Genomic DNA, 16,371 nt, shown 5'->3' on the forward strand with positions numbered 1-16,371 from the left:
AAATTCCCTACTAGGAATTTAACATTTCTCCTGTGTATATTTGAAATGCAGTAAAATCATTAGAGCTATGAGATAGAAATAACATTATAAGGGAAACAAACTACTTTCTGTTCCTACACTGCCCTCTACTCCTTGGTAGATACTTTTCTCCATGGCACTGCCGTCAGGGTTCACTGTAATCCCACATTTTGTTTAACCCTATAAAAAGTTGTACATTGCACACAAATCTCAGAATATCCCACATATTACACGCCAATTTTGAGTGAGGAGAATGGTTTTCATGAATTTGTAGAATCAACTAGGATCTTTCAGTTGTATCAACATTCTGAGCAACAGGTGGCCCAGGAAAGAAGATTTGATTGGATTCCGCCAAAATGCACTTTTTTCCACTCCCAAACCTGGGGATTTCCCGCAGACGACAGAGATAGATAGAAGTCACGGACGGTTCACGACAGCAAGACACAGACTGCTTAAAATTGGAGCAAGACAGTAAAATGCCAAGGTATTTCCCACTCTTTGTTTCTTATCTTGTTATCCGATTACCAACATAAGTTTGCCATTAGATAGCCTCCGCTAAGTAACGTTAGCAGTTTAACCAATAACTGTAAACAAGTTAGCATTCGCCATTTTACATTAGCTATTACATAGGCCTACGAGTGAACATGCTAACTTAACCTACTATCGCTGTTCCATATCAATGCTTATGAATGGTAATTATAACCAGTAGGACGACAGTTGAGCCTGGAGGCAGGCTTCGCAACAAAGGAATCAACTGTAAACAAGCTAACTGTCCATGCTATCAAGGAAAGTTGTACAACAAGCTGAATTAGTGGGCTTCTTTTTAAACGGAGCCGTGTGTTTCCTTTGCTTGCTATAAAGGCATGGCTTTACAGTGGCAACCGGGGGATACGCGGGATAACGGCCTTCTAGGTGTGTCCAGTTATAAGGTATTAATGGACTCGGGTGGAGGCAACTCCGTTGCGCGTCGGGGAGTTCTTTGCCCCTTGCCCGCATAAGGACACCTTGGTGGCCGTTATCCCTTACATAACGTTCCGTCTTTCTGACAACATGCTACTGTAAATTATGCAGCAACATTAAAATAAAGAAAGGAACATAAATTGGAAATGCAAGTATCGCGCATTTAATTGCGAGAAGAGAGGACAAATATTAAAGCATTAAGACTGAAGCTGTGAAGCATGGTAGCTGTACTAGAAGCGAACCGTTTCGCTGTCCTTACAATAAGTGTGTGTGCACTTTAAGTTGGCACGCTTAGGACTCACATGTCCCGGTTTCATTTGCCAGGTTGGTCACAGCAATCTGCCCTTCACGTTGTCTTTTAGAAGAAAGGAGGTTGTGATGGACAAGCCTCCTGTGAGCCAGATTATACAGCGTTGGCCAGCACTCTTTGTTGAAAATCAGGTAAGGTTTGATTGTCTCTGTTAATGTCTGTAAAAGTCTAATATAATGCAGCCATGTGAAGTTAACATAATGTTACTGTAGCCTTTGATGTCACCCACCCACACACACCCACCCTCACATACACACAGGTATGCCCTCCGCCCCCCCTCACACACAGGTAGGCTACACCCCCCCCCCCCCCCATCATTTCATCACCCCAATTCCTTTTATGAGTACATGACCATAAACAAAAAACAGAGTAGATGGGACAGCCCTGTAATATGAAGTGTCAAGCGAACTACATAAATGATTGTTCACAGTGTCTTGATAAACATGATTTATTTCTGTCTCTGTTTCAGGTCTCCCAGGAAATTCAGCAGAGTGGCAGGGAAAAACCTGAAACAGGAATTATATGAGTCTCTGGATCGTCTTTGCCCTAAACTTGTTGAAATCATCAGGTCAAAGAGAGGTCTAAAGGGACAACTTCTGGATGGTCTGTTGCGCCAAACAAAGGTTTGTAAGATGAAGTGATACTACTGATTTTGGTGTATGGATGTCTTGAATGATAGCTGTCTGTAATGTCACTGTCTCTTATGTTACTGTGTTAATGTCTCTAATGTCTCTGCTTTCACTGCAATCCAGACATCGGACACTGCTGACATCAGATGCCTTGTCCTGAGAGGGCTTCCAATACTCTTTGATGACAACTCAGCTGATTTCTTCAAGACTTGCTTTGTAAGTAGTATCACTGAAGTATAATTCTTCAGTTGTTAGATATATAACTAAGGCCAATAATGCCATGAAGAGAGAGTTAATTTGCTGTAAGACATTTGTGGTTCATCCTAATGGGACACGAAATTACAATTTATATTATAATATAAAATGTGAAATCAGCATGCCATTCCTTATGTAATCCAGGTTTCATTTCACTTTATAATCTCAAGTCAGTACTCAAATATGTTACTGTGTGCTCTGATTTTCCTTAGTACCTACAAGCCCAACATGACCACGAGGGTGGCTGGTAACAAATTTCAATCTGGACCTTTTTGTATTTCCAGTCTGAATATGTATTTGGTAATGTCAATGTACAATGCCCAATTATGATGTAATTTGTACTTGGTTAGGTTTTAAAAGTAAGAACAATGTGCTGTATTTCTAATTAAATATATATGTGTGTGTGTGTGTGTGTTATGTTTAGGTCACTAATGACGAGGGCGTATACAGACACATTGGAACAGGAATACTCTGCTTTACTGAGGAAGATATTGCACCGCATCCTCTGACTCCATCTTCTGTAGGAATCGTCTTGGAGGGGACTCCAAGAGTGTTTGAGAGTGAGCGTGAGTTTGGGAGACGGGGATAGAGCAATTGTATTGTGTACCTAGCTGTTTGCAGGCTGGTATTGTGGGGATGCTAAAAAGGAAAGTTTTAATGCTGACAAATCAGCTGTAAAGTGTGAATGTGAGTGAGTTTGTCTGAGTGAATGTGAGTGAGTGTGTCTGAGTGTTTGCAGGGTTGGATATTGTGGTGGATAATGTTTATAATAATACCTCAGTGTTTGTGTGTGTGTGCACGTATCCAGTGTTTGAGAGTGGTACTTTTTGACTGCCTTGTCAATGCCCATGTTCATTTTTTGCATAAAGGTGCATTTTGATTATCTATTACTTATCATAGTATGCTCTGAGCTGTAATATAATTCCTTTGTGGATGTGTGTGGGGTCTGGCCCATTTTGCCTTTTACCACTTTGGATATCAGCTGACACTTATAAATATAGTATGTTCTTGAAATTGTATTGATGGTGTATTCTACATCTGTGTGTGTATGTAGAGTTTCTATAGAGCTTGTATTTCTATTCTCTGTGATTTTGATCATGTGTATTTTGAAATTGTTGAGTTGAGTAACAATTGAATAAACATTCAAGTGTTCTGAATAAAGACTGTTTCTTTTACTTTCATAGCTTAAGCCCCATAAAACACATTTAACTATAAGAAATGTCTAATGAACTTTTAATTAAATTAAAAAGACATTTTATGCTCACTTAATTAAAAGTTTAAGTTAAAATAGTAAATATTTATAAGTTACATAAACATACATTGAAGGTATTCTTTCATCGCAAGTTTACGTTGTTGTAACATGCAAAACTAGTTTATTATGACCGCCGCGCAGCGAAGCGGCGGTCATATAGGTTTAGTCAGATTTTTTTTTTTTTTTTTTCTTTTTCGCATGTCCAAATTTCTGTCAATGATTCCCGGGACACTGAAAGACCGGGGTAGACGAAACTTGGTGGGCATGTAACCCCATATGGATAGCATGGAACCATCGTTTTTCGTTTTGATCTGTAGCCCCCCTGCTGGACTGCACCCCCCGAAAGGAGGGTAGGGCAGACACAGTTTTCTGTGAATATCTCGAGAACCGTAAGGTTTAGGAGGACCATTTTTTTTTTGTATGTTGATCTCAAGGGGCCATGTCAACCCATTCCATAACCACTCATTTCATGTATAGCGCCACCTAGTTAAACACAAAAAAGTAAAAATGAGGTGTTGTAATCGCAGGTATCTGTGACCTAACATAGTCAAAACTGCACGAAATTGGAAGTGTAGGATCATTATGACACCCTCTGAATGCACGCCAAGTTTCGTGGAATTCCGTTCATGGGGGGCCACACAATAAATTAATTTATGTTACTATACACCAACTGGCCTGTAGGTGGCCGGAGACAGTTTTCTGTGAATATCTCGAGAACCGTAGGGCCTAGGAGGTCCACCTTTTTTTTGTATGTTGATCTCAAGGGGCCATGTCAACCCATCCCATTACCACTTATTTCATGTATAGCGCCACCTAGTTAAAAATTAAAAAGCAAAAAATTTGGTGTTTTCATCACAATATCTCTGGCTGACATGGTCAAAACTGCACGAAATTGAAAGTGTAGGATCATTATGACACCCTCCGAATGCATGCCAAGTTTTGTGTACTTTCGTTCATGGGGGGCCTTACAATAAAACAATTTATGTGTACATTTAGTGACGTACACCAACAAGGATTCCCGGGACACTGAAAGACCGGGGTACACAAAACTTGGTGGGCATGTACCCCCACATGGATAGCATGGAACTGTCATTTTTCGTTTTGATCTGTAGCCCCCCCGCTGGACTGGACCCCCCGAAAGGAGGGTAGGCCAGACACAGTTCTCTGTGAATATCTTGAGAACTGTAGGGCCTAGGATGACCATTTTTTCCGTATATTTGCCTCCAGGGGTCATGTTAACCCAGTTCATGTGCACACATGTGCACAAACAGATACACACACACACACACATTCACAGTAATCATGACACATACTCACACAGTAGACATATGTACACTTCCATGCACAGGCACATACGCAGGCACGCACACACACACACACACACACACACACACACACACACACACACACACACACATAACATAAACATAACACAAACAATCAAGAATTTCTCATAATTATGAACAGGCAAGATGGAGGTGGGGTTGTATAAAATGAATTTTACATGTGAAATCTATGAACTAATCATGTTTTGGTACTTGTTGTCTAGCAGATACCAGTGAGAATTGAGTGTGGATAATGCAATTTAGTGAGACAGTTAGAATCATATAGGCCTTTCAGCGTGATTTCTTTTTGTGGAAAAAATGTGCTGGACTGGGCGGCGGTCATATTTTGTACCGCTCTGCGGTACATCTAGTTGTACTAAAATTCATCATGCATTACTATTTGGCACATGTCGTACACTTGACGTAAATTTGTTCGTTTATTGAACAATACATAACATAAAATATTTAGGGCAACGTGTTACCTCGAAAATTTTATGTTTATTGAACGAATTAGGGTTTACAGTGTTGGGGAGTAACTAGTTACATGTAACAGTTACGTAAATAAATTACAAAATAAATGTAATTACAATCAGTTACAATTGAGAAAAAACTGTGTAATTAAATTACAGTTACTAATCAAAATCTACGTGATTAGAAACAGATTACATCTGAATTATCTGAACAGTAAAGCTAATATGCAGAATATTACATTCATAATTTTGCAAAAGTTTAGAACTCCATTATTTTGAACGAGGCAAAGCCAACTGGTGGCATCTGATGTGCGCCGACATAAAAGTTTAGAAAATTGTTCCATCTCTTGAGCGCCAATTGGAATGTCACTGCTGTTGTGCGTTGGCCTCAACTCATGGGAGAACCCACATGAATCTGTTAGCAAATTTGTGAAGTGGTCTTGTGTTAACCAGGCTATCTCAGAGATGGAAAACCACATATTTGTTCCATTCACTCAACCAGCTGCTCCTAATTAGCACAAGTCTTCAGTAAATCAGCTAATTATTGATATCGAGATTTTTTTTTCTCACGAAAAACAGATTATGACAAACAGACTAATCAGAGGCAGAGTCGTATTGAGTCGATAGCTTTATTTTGCATGACCTTGATCAGAACAGTAACATTTTCAGAATGTATTAACAACCTATCAAACATGACAATTTCATGCAGGGTTAGTGCCACCTCCGTAGACAGGCTCTGGCGGGCTCTGGTGCCATGAACTCCATTTCGAAGACAAACTGACATTACCGTTGCTATGCAACCTTGACTCAGGGAGTCGCAGCGTCCGAAGCGTGCGCTAGCTTAGTGCTTCTTACTGATATATTTCTACTTTAACGGCACCAGTGGAAACTAGATGGCAGAAGTGTGTAGGCCAATCGGCCCACCATTTTTTCCTACTTCGCCACCTACAGATGTTTGACAGATATTTCGAAACGCCATGTTATTTCCCATAGACCTTTGACGCCCGGAAGTTGGGTGGATCCGGATGTTTCGGTGGCGGGACTTATTCCGGAGAGGTCTATTCACCTGGCGGCCAGAACGAGGCTAAAGGGTACACTTGCCATTACACCTCAGTCCAGCAGGTAGTGGTGGTAATGCACTCCATTTGCAAACTGCCAAAAAAAAGCTCACCAAAAAAAGAAAGGTTCGCTGGCCTGTTCTTCTTCTTCAGTGAGTTTTTTTGGCAGTTTGCAAACTGAGTGCATTACCACCACCATCTGCTGGACTTAGGTGTAAGTGTAGCCTACCCTTTAGCCTCGTTCTGGCCGCCGGGTAAATAAGGCGATAGACCCCTTTTTAGGACCGTCAGCCGACACACACACACACAAATGATGTCCTGTTTAATTATCAGTAGCCTACACAGTTCAGTCTTTTCACATGTTTTCAGGAATAATTTTCAAACCTAGGCTATATGAGGTGTTTACAGACAGGGTTTTTGAGCTCTTAGTAGGCCTAGGCCTAGTCCTAAGAGGCTTTCTGCAATCAGTCATTTCAAATAGCCCATTTCCTCTCATAGCCTATAATTTATCATTGTAGCCTGGGCCTTTTTGGATTTATTCAAGATCAAATGATGCCAGAATATCTCTATAGGTAAGACGTGTTCATGGACATTTGCTGAATATTTTGTAGGCTAACTGTAGAGGGCTACTGTTGACATTTTCTCTCTTGACGTCACGCAATGCTAATATCTGGCAACCCTGGAACCTCCTTGCCCTCAACTCTGGTGCATCAGCCAAAAAGCCAAAATGGCCCTCCTCAGTAACAGCAGAAGTGCAGGTCCCTCCACTAATATTCTGCTCGGAACTGTTGTTCTCATCGTCGTTGCGGTTGCTTCATCCGAAAACACAAAAACGGTGGAATTCAACGTAAAACCCGGGGGAGTTGTTCACACTTTCTCCCAGAAAATCGTAAGTAGCATCTAGACTATTTAGCATAGCTACCTAACCTTAGCTTGCAAACAGTGATCCCAAACTCTGACGAGTCAACTTAACGACAGCAACTAACTAAAAGATAATCTGTGATCCTATTTGAATACCCGCATTGACCAGGAGATTGTCCTAGGAGTTAAAGTTGACATTTTGTGTCAAAACATGGCTAACTAGCTGCTTTTTTGCAGCGAACGTAAGCTAGCTCGATGAAGTGCTAACTCAGGTGGCTGGTTTGAATGGACATACTTGTCATGAATGACCGTTGTTGACAGGACACGTTTTAAATTTCCATAGATCGATGTAATGTTCACGTTAATATTGTATCTAGGCGTTAAAAGGTAGGCGTTACTATCGATTTTCATTCACGCTTTTCCTTAGCTCACGGTAGGCAGATAAGTGAACTTGCTGTGTGGTAGCACTACGTGGCTAGCGTTGAATTCCACCAGTCAGTCAACTGCTGCAGCTAGGAGCAACGTAGTTGAAAGAGGAATGCTGAATTAATTCTATTAATTACACTCTAGTTGTGTTTTGCAATTTTTAAATATGAACAATGGGTTTACTGGAAAATGTAAAGCATTGATTTGGTACAAAAAGCAGCGCTTTAAATTTCGACACGTCAGTGCGGAAGTGCAACAATTCGGCTATTCATTGGTGGTAAAACTCAACGTCACCAGCAACTATGGCTAATCATAATGCGCCACCTGCAGTGCATTTTGCAAGTAAGCACATAGTGGTCAGTATAGAGTAGACCGGTGAAAGGTCTCGATTTATACCAGCTTTACTAAATATGATCAAATTTGCTTACGGAGTTACTTTGCAGACTTTGATTTGTGCCTAAACAGAACTCCACTGCTGGTCATCCGGAAGAAGGCTTGAACTCCCTTGTCCCCACATAGTGCTGCAGGTTGCTCTAGTTCAGTGGTTCTCAACCTTTTTTCAGTGATGGTACCCCCTGTAAAATATTTTTTCAGCCAAGTAGCCTACCCCCTAACCAGCGCAAAGCATTCTTAGTTGAGAAAAAAATACTTAAAACAGAGCAATAAAACATTCTTCAAGATTCAGCCGGAATTTTGCCGGCTCTGGTTTGGCCTTCTTTGCCACTTGTCCCTCTGTGTTTTCACCATAGACTGTAAAAAATAGGTTTTCACAAGAATTACCGCTACGCTTCAACCACGACTCCATCGTTTGAGTTTTGACAGTGATTGACAGGTTGGGTCGAACCATCCTGGTATGGGGGGGACTCTGGGTTTTTAGGATAATGAAATTGAATAGCCTTCTGAAATATAAAATTCATTTTATGAACTTATATTTTCCTAAAATATATATTATATAGTAATTGCTTTTAAAGTATTTTTGCATGTATTCTACTTTTTAAATATATGTATATTTTAAAATCTCACGTACCCCCTGGAGTGCCTTCACGTACCCCCAGGGGTACGCTACCCCCATTTGAGAACCACTGCTCTAGTTCACTAACTGTGAATGATACATTTTTAGTAAACTGGTGTATATGGCCATTTTCATGTGAAAGAAAGCATAGAATGCATCAGCATAATTGTTGTAATGTGGCAGCGAGAGTGCATTGAATAAGGCCTGAGTTAATTAAGCATTTTGGGGTTGTCAACTCGTTATAGACTGTGAAACCTTACCTATGATTGAGTTCTGAATTTGTGTCTCTCTCCACCTTCCTTCTTATCTTGCAGAAAGATCATGAATGCTCTTTCACATATGCATCTCAAGGAGGCACCAATGAGGTAATATGAGCTACTTTCAGTGTATCATCAAGTTCAGAAACCTTGAATTCCATTTTTAACTCTTTCTTTAACGGCTTCTTTAATTAGCAATGGCAAATGAGCGTGGGCCTCAGTGATGACGACAGGCTTCTCTCTTGCTCTGTGTGGAGGTGAGTTGTCCTGTTCCCTAGCATGTGTTACCATTTGGTGTCAAGTGAAGTGTACCATACATTTATCTGAGGTGTTTTCTCTACTCCTTTGGTAGGCCACAAGGGAAGTCCTACCTGTTTTTCACTCAGTTCAAGGGAGAGATCACAGGATCAAAAATGGAATTTGCAAGTGCTTATGTAAGTATCCTGATCAGCAAATCTACAATGATTGTCTTTATTGAGATCATGAATGCTTTGTGTTCACCTTTTTGTAATATTTCTGGAGAAGGTATTCCATAGTAATACATTCACAACAATTGCTGCAGCATAAAAGATTTTACATATAAGAATACATTACAGAATGTTAAAGTTCAAGGTACATTTTGGTTTCAATTAATCAAACAGGTCTGCTTGACCTTGATGACTCCAAGCTAAGACATCAGGGCCCTAATATTATCCCATCAGTTGCTAATACTCTTATTGCTTCATTTAAAGTGGCTGGAATAAAAGTGTTGATATGTGAAGTTCAGTATGATGTTTAAAGGTATAAAGTAAGTCTGAAAACTTGCATGCATGCATGCATCCTTCCTGTAGTAGGCAAGTCGTCTTAACCGATTTGCATCACAGTTTAGTCTGATGGATATGACTCCAACATTCCAGTCTATTGTTCTTTTAGTGCCATGATTTGCTTGATTAGCTTTTAGATCAGAATGTAATCATGCACATACAACGGAATGTGAACGGCTTGCATCTTACAGAGGGCCGCACGTGTATCGTGCTCACAGGCTCTCTGTGTAGGTGATGTGCTGTTTACGAGAGGCTCACATTTCTGTTAAGCTGTGCTGTCCTATAAAACCATGCTTGACTGATTGTTGAACAGTGATGGGTATATATGTTAGCTCTCCCTGGACCAGCCATGATGTCAAAATCATTTGTCTTCTCCTCTGCACGAGTCAAAACATGTATGCACCAATCGCTTTGCCCTGAGTGGAGGATAAGCAGGCCACACCGGTGACCCAGAATCCTTAATCGTCCTCCGGCACGCCAGACAGGCAGCGTTGTTTCTGTCGCAAGTCCTGTTTCTGTGTGGGGCCCGTGATCTAGAAATGAGTGGGGTAGTGAGTATGAGAACGGACTGCGCAGTACATGACGGCAGGATCTGGTCCGTGTCCTCCACAACTCCAGTGCACTGAGCAGACGCTTGTCTCGTGGCCTCCATACAACTCCATATGCAGCAGCAGCACCTACGTATATATATATATTAAAAAAAGATGGGTGTTTTTAAAAAAAATGTATCTAGGAAATAAATCTCACACACATGCACACTAAAAAATAGAGTACACTTCCCTTGCCCTTGTCACTTATCTCTGCTTGTTTCAGGATGCAGTTTCTCCTTGTATCTCAGGCCTCTTGATGTTCGTGTTTGTCACATCTCGTCACCGCCACTGTTTTTCTTTTTATCCCCCCTACAGTCCCAGTCTGCTGTGGGAGGACAAAAGGATGTGCCTTTGAAGGAGGAAGAGTACATCGTTGGGGACTCCTCAGGTGATCTTTCAAGGCCGTTGATGTATTCCGTTACCTGTCAGCTCCTCTACCTCTCCGAACTGGCACTTATTTCCTGACAACCATCTCAACAAGCACAGCTGTAAAGCGTGTACTTTGAACTGAGATCAAAGGGGCGCTTTTTTTTTTTTACTCACTGAGCAGCAGTTGGCTGCCTATTGCTGCCACTGTGGGCCGGTTTGGCAGTTGACGTTTATGGGGTCATAGTTTTGCAGTGCCATTTGATTGCCTTTATCTACTGGATGACGCCCAAAAGAGCATAATCACAAAACTAGGTTATTGCTTTTCTTTATTGTGCACAATTTGAGTGAAGCACTCTGTTCTTTTTCATCCTCAGTGACCCATAGAGAGGGCAAGTTCCGGGCTGAGCTCTCGAAGCTGACCATGATCGCCCGGACCAAACACGACGAGCTGTGACCGCACGGACGCAGGTGATCAACTGAATGTGCTTTCGTGAGATAAAGGAAGGAAGAAGGAAGCTGGACGAGTGCATTACCGTCGTCCTGCAGAAACCTCTGTGACAAAAGAGGGGAAGGAACTGTAAATGCGAAAGAAAGAGATTGCTCACTGTAACAGTTGTAGTCAAATGCAACTGTTCTATACAGTATCGTATAGTACAGCTTAGGGTTTGTTTTTCTAATGAGGCATCCCAGAGGGTGAATGGGGTGGGGTGGGGAGGGGGGTTCTATGGGGATATTAGATATAGAAAACGAAACCAGGGATTAAGGATCTGCTAGAATAGCCATGTGCACAGACAGAGCTACATTGTATCTGAAGATACTCCGTGTCTCCAAATGAGGTTGTTCCAAGAAAATTAAGAATGCAGCTCACTGTATCTGCCATAACAAGAATCCCAGCATCTCGCACGAACTCCCACTGAGAGTGAAACAAACCTGCAGCCTGCAGATTCCGTCTTCCTTGTTCTCATTCCTAATCCTCATCTATAAAGCAGAATTTGGCAAGATGGTCTCTCTTGGTCCAGTGCAATAGACCCACAGGCGCATTCTAAAACTGTTCACCTACACGCAATCTCAGTTATTTATACAGTCTGAGTTTTTTTTTTTTTTTTCCCTGATGCTTATCTTCCCATAGAATCATTTTTGCATCAGACAGATGGAGGAAGATTGATGGGACTTACCCAATCTACTGTAGCATCAGTCCTCAGGGTGTGTATTAGCTGGTGGTGGTGCATGCTCCCTCAGTAGTCCCGTGGGTCTTTCCTGGGGGGCCACAAGACATTGTTATTTAGATTTTGCCCCCTTACTCATACATATTGCTATAACTTCTACTGTGCTGCCACTTCTGTAAAATAAATATTGATTTTTTTTTTTACCAGACAGTTGCTCGAGTTATTGTCTTTTTGGACTAACGTGTCAAGCTGAACTTATTCAGGAATCATTTATATATTTTGTATTTAGGACACTGATATTTAGGTGCCTCAACACAATACATTCTAATCCAATGTATTAGCACAAATATTCCCCCATTACAAAATTCTGCCAACAGAAGACATCTAATTTTTATGTCTTGTAGCTGTAATGATTCCCAACATCCTCTAGGGGGTGATGAGTACTTTGGATCCAGCTCAGGGGGCTCAGTTTTGAAAAACTCTTAAGTCTATTATAATTATGTTGTGCAGCAAATGCAGGCGTGTCAGTAATGTTTTTGATTAGCTAGCATATTTTGCGTAGCTTGTATGCAGCTACTAAAACATTGCCAGGGAGGCCCAGTAAGGGACCCACTCAGGTAATTACACAGAGAGCTGTTTTCTTCTGACACATTTCAATGCCTAGGCAGAAACGTAACATTTAACAAGGGACCAGAAGCTGCTTTTTTTTCTGGAAAAAAGTGTGTGCACTGTGTCGTTCTGGCACAAAGCCAGTCGAAGCAGCCCACTAAATAAGAACACATCAATTTCAGTCAGGGCACAGCAGGGGTTTCCGGCTTCATACTCACTGAAAGGTTCCTGTCACCGTGGAGACCGACCTCTCACAGCTGGTGAGAACTGTGCCAGCCAGCAGCGGCAGCAGCCCTGGCGCCCCGGGTCCCTCAGACGGTGGTGGAGAGCAGCCTGCGTTTCACTGGGTACGGGGGACAATCCCTTCCCTTGTCTGCCCTGGTAGTTTTGGGGTGCTGGTGGGGGTACGGTGGGGGCTTCTTGCCCCTGGCTCCTAGAGTGACTGCCCTCAAGAGGGCTGGTTTCATTCCCTCTCTCCTGCCCTTTGGCCTGGGGCCACTGGATTGGATAGCTGGTGGAGAATCAGTGTTAAGTGGGTAATTTGGCGAGGTGTTGTGGTCCTCATTAGAGTTCGGAGTGTGCTGTGTTCTGGCGTTGGCCACAGTGCTGGACGACACAGGGCTGCTGCTCTCCGAGGCGACGCTCTTTTGGGAGGAGGGGACACTGTCTGCCCTGCTCGACTCCACATCCCCGCTGTCGTCCCCCTCCGCCCGCAAGCAGCCCACCATCACCCCGCTGGAGCTGCTGCTGCCCAGCGTGTCACTATGGAGACCGGCGTGTGGCTCGTCCCCCGTGAGGTCAATGTCTGAGGTCAGAAGCTCAATCTGTTGGACCACCTGTGAGGGAGAAAGATGACACTAACATCTCCACAGCAGCTCTCCGTGCACAGCCAAAGAGGCCCCATCCCCTGCATTTGTCAAACCACAATCAGGCAGGGAAAAAAACACCCCGAAAGTGGGCATATTATGGGGACGCTTTTATGGCAATTACACCATTAGCCATGGTAATGTTTTCATACAGTGGCGGCTAAATATTTAAATAAATAACTTATTCCAGCTGTTTCCAACATCTGTGGATGAGTGGACTCGGAAAAAAGGTGTTGCCTTCTGCCAGTGCATGCATTTGGTAAATGGAGCATATGAAACAGCTCTTCCCCTCCTGCTTTCAGCACTCTGACCACTGGCCTCTTCTGCTGTCCTCTTCTTATGCTACATTATCTGAACCTGCTGTATTTCTGGGTGGATTACAGTGAACGGCATAGCCCATAATTGCTCTGGGAATGCTGTGTTTACATGCAAATGAAGCTGGTCCATTTGTACCCAACAATTCGTAACACTGAATTATATGAATATATTGAAAGCTATCAGAATGTTTCAAAATACAGCTCAATTCAATGTTGCTTGTGGGTCATTAATAATTTATGTCATTAATGTTTCAGAATTAGTCTTTTTTTCCAATCCTTCGGGCAAGAAATGGAAATGTAATTTTTTTACCTCTTTCATCTCCAGATGAACCTCTTTTAGGCCATGCAAAATCCCCTCCAGTTCCACGACGACTCGTTGGATTTGGTCCCGAACAGCCCTCTGTTTCTTCTTGGGCCACGGCAGGCACGGCTCGGGTTGGGGCTCTGGCTCTGGAGCGGGCTTCGGTCCCTGTGCTGCACTGGAGGGCAGCCGCTCAGCATTAGTTGTGATCTCCCCCATTTGGGAATGGCTCTGTTGATGCTGCTGCTGCTGCTTGTTAGCAGAAGCCAGCTCCCCACGTGAAACTTTGTATGGGAGGATGGGTGAGTTACTGGAGCTGGATTTATCTAGGCTTTCCTGTGCAAGGACCTTGGGTGCAACCTGATCCCCCTTGCTGCTATCCACTTTGCAATCAGAATCAGAATTTAAAGTGTTTTTTAAGTAGTCGTGTGGAGCGGGGTCTTGTTTACCTGTGTCAGGCATGTCAGCTCCATATGGCTCTCGCTGAAAGGGCTCTCTCACACAGCCCCGCTGTTGTCCCTGGCTGTAAACAGGCGCTCCACAGTTTTCTTGACCTTTGAACTGTGTCGGTGGAGCAGGCGAGCACTTCCTTGAGGAGGGGTGTGTGTCGGTCTGGTGGCAGTGCTCAACAAAGCGGCATTCTCTGTAGTAGTCCCTCACAAACAGGCAGTGTTTCTGCTCCTGTCCCACAGACCTGTTCCACCTCACAGGGCTCGCCTCCGGCGCACAGCTGTATCCGGCCACATCTGGCTGCTCGCGGCCGTCCCGCGCGGCAAAAGGCAGCTTTGTCTGACGCCAGGGTCTGTTTGAAAGGTCGCCGCTGCTGCCCGTGCTCTCGTGAGATTTCGCTGTGTGCTCTTTTGCCACGAAGCGCAGGCTCCCGTTTTTGTCACATGTCATCTTGTGTTCACTGTCGGCGCGTCTCAGCTCCCGTGGAAAGCCCGGTACCTTGTGTGGCCACGGGTGGTGGTGGTGGTGGTGGTGGTGGTGGTGCGTGCCGTTGTTGTTTTGGTAGACGCTGTCCCGGCCTCCCTGCCTGGCGTCTGCGAACATGATGGAGAAGTCCGGTCGGCTCAGAGGAGGTGTGGTGCACAGAGCCTGTCGTCCGGTTCCCGCCACTTGATTTAGCATTGAATGGGGTTTTCTTCTCTCCCTCTTGTCTTCCTCCAACTTTCCTCCGCTCCCGGTGCACCTCGCTCCCCCCCCCTCCCTTCCTCCTGTCCGCTCCCTCTCCCTCGCTCCCTCCGTTTCCTGCCTCGGCTAGTTTCTTGATGTTATCCCTCTGTTCTCTCCCCCCCTCTTATCCTCCTGGATGCTGTCCGCCTCTCTCTCTTCCTCCCCTCCTCTTGCCTCTCACCGTTCTCCCTTGTTACCCCGTGCTGCAGTGGGCCTCTCTCTTCCCCTTTCTCTCCTGCGCCCTCCCTGCATTTCTGTCTCAGTAGCAGTGGCACGCTTCCTGCCTCTCCCTCCCTCTCTTGCTCTCTCTCTCTCTCTCACTCACTCACTCACTCACTCACTCCCCCTACATACTGCGCTGTCTCCCCTTTCTGGCTCTTTCTTCCTCCCACACTCTTTCTTTCTCTCTCTCTCCATCTCACTCTGAGCTGTTCTCTTTGCTCCTTTTTGCTTATTCATTTGCGTGGACTAGTCTGACTTCAATCAAGCCCGCGTTTAATCCCGGGTTAGACAATGTGCCTCCACGTGAGTTCTCCGCTTCTGTTCTGATCTGCCTCACTCACGTTCTGGCACACAACTCTACAATTAAACACAGCATGGGATTCCGAAGATGGAGGAGAGAGGGAGGGTGGGGAGCACAGGGGAGGATAAGAGGGAGGTGGGCTTTCCCCCCTTAGGAACAGGCAGACTTGAGTTACAGGAAACCGGCAAAAAAGAAAATGATGTAATCGTGCTGATGAAACATTGCCTTCATTGTCATTCATTGTTTCCACTTACACAAATACACAGTGCGTCTTCAGTGTATTGTCTTTATTTGTGTTTGATGTTTTCATACCAAATTACTGCATTCAGTAGCAGAGGCTCTGGTGTAATTTCATTCCAAATGTGTCTCTCAGCACAGACGCCTTATGAAACCGGTTTAAATGAAACTGAATTATAGGCACCCATTGCAGACTTTTTGCAGCTGATCCTATCTGAGGCAGCAGAAAATAGTGGCTGTCACAGCTTTTGTCTCCTCTCCTTTCCTAGGAGAAGGGCTTTTTGTCTTCCATTCTCGATGGAAATGGAACAGTAACTTCCCACCACTTGATGACATTGCATGCACCTCTCTCTCTTTCTCACGAGGGCCCCGGCTGCTCATGCGTCACATCACACTGACTCCCTCTCATTTCAGCCATCACCCACTCGCTGTGCGGTCTATAAATAGGTCCAAATCTACATTATTTTAAATTCACAACAAGTACACTCTGTACCTGTAGCAGTGGAAAACTTCCCGTCCTTGTCTGCTGACAGCCTCTCAATTCTCCTCTTCATCTATTTAGGTGCTGGTGCACTGGAGAA

General features: G+C 43.9%; 2 protein-coding genes and 1 long non-coding RNA gene across 4 annotated transcripts; 2 read left to right on the plus strand and 1 right to left on the minus strand.

Moving 5' to 3' along the window:
* Positions 1-408: 408 nt before the first annotated feature.
* LOC143116428 (uncharacterized) lies at positions 409-2,860 on the plus strand. 2 transcript variants are annotated; one of them, XR_012985777.1, is made up of 6 exons: positions 409-502; positions 1,303-1,419; positions 1,758-1,911; positions 2,041-2,133; positions 2,385-2,419; positions 2,597-2,860. It is a non-coding gene; the product is annotated as an uncharacterized LOC143116428 (long non-coding RNA). The 2 variants fall into 2 exon arrangements; XR_012985776.1 differs by lacking the exon at positions 2,385-2,419.
* A 4,110-nt stretch (positions 2,861-6,970) lies between these two features.
* Positions 6,971-11,969, plus strand: mydgf (myeloid-derived growth factor). The gene is made up of 6 exons (XM_076278714.1): positions 6,971-7,166; positions 8,891-8,941; positions 9,029-9,090; positions 9,186-9,267; positions 10,542-10,614; positions 10,970-11,969. Exons 1-6 carry the CDS (start codon positions 7,005-7,007, stop codon positions 11,047-11,049), a joined length of 510 nt encoding a protein of 169 aa, XP_076134829.1. The 5' UTR covers positions 6,971-7,004; the 3' UTR covers positions 11,050-11,969.
* Positions 9,291-15,569, minus strand: LOC143117170 (uncharacterized). Its single transcript, XM_076278713.1, has 4 exons — positions 13,864-15,569; positions 12,589-13,206; positions 11,771-11,852; positions 9,291-10,551 (listed from the first exon to the last, which is right to left on the minus strand). Exons 1-2 carry the CDS (start codon positions 14,983-14,985, stop codon positions 12,682-12,684), a joined length of 1,647 nt encoding a protein of 548 aa, XP_076134828.1. The 5' UTR covers positions 14,986-15,569; the 3' UTR covers positions 9,291-10,551; positions 11,771-11,852; positions 12,589-12,681.
* Between the last annotated feature and the right edge of the window lie 802 nt (positions 15,570-16,371).

This window comes from Alosa pseudoharengus, unplaced genomic scaffold (genome assembly GCF_046254945.1).
Source record: "Alosa pseudoharengus isolate Yale_2024_CS ecotype anadromous, Long Island Sound unplaced genomic scaffold, YU_APseudo_1.1 YU_APseudo_1.1_scf_11, whole genome shotgun sequence".
In the NCBI taxonomy this organism is placed as follows: Eukaryota; Metazoa; Chordata; class Actinopteri; order Clupeiformes; family Clupeidae; genus Alosa; species Alosa pseudoharengus.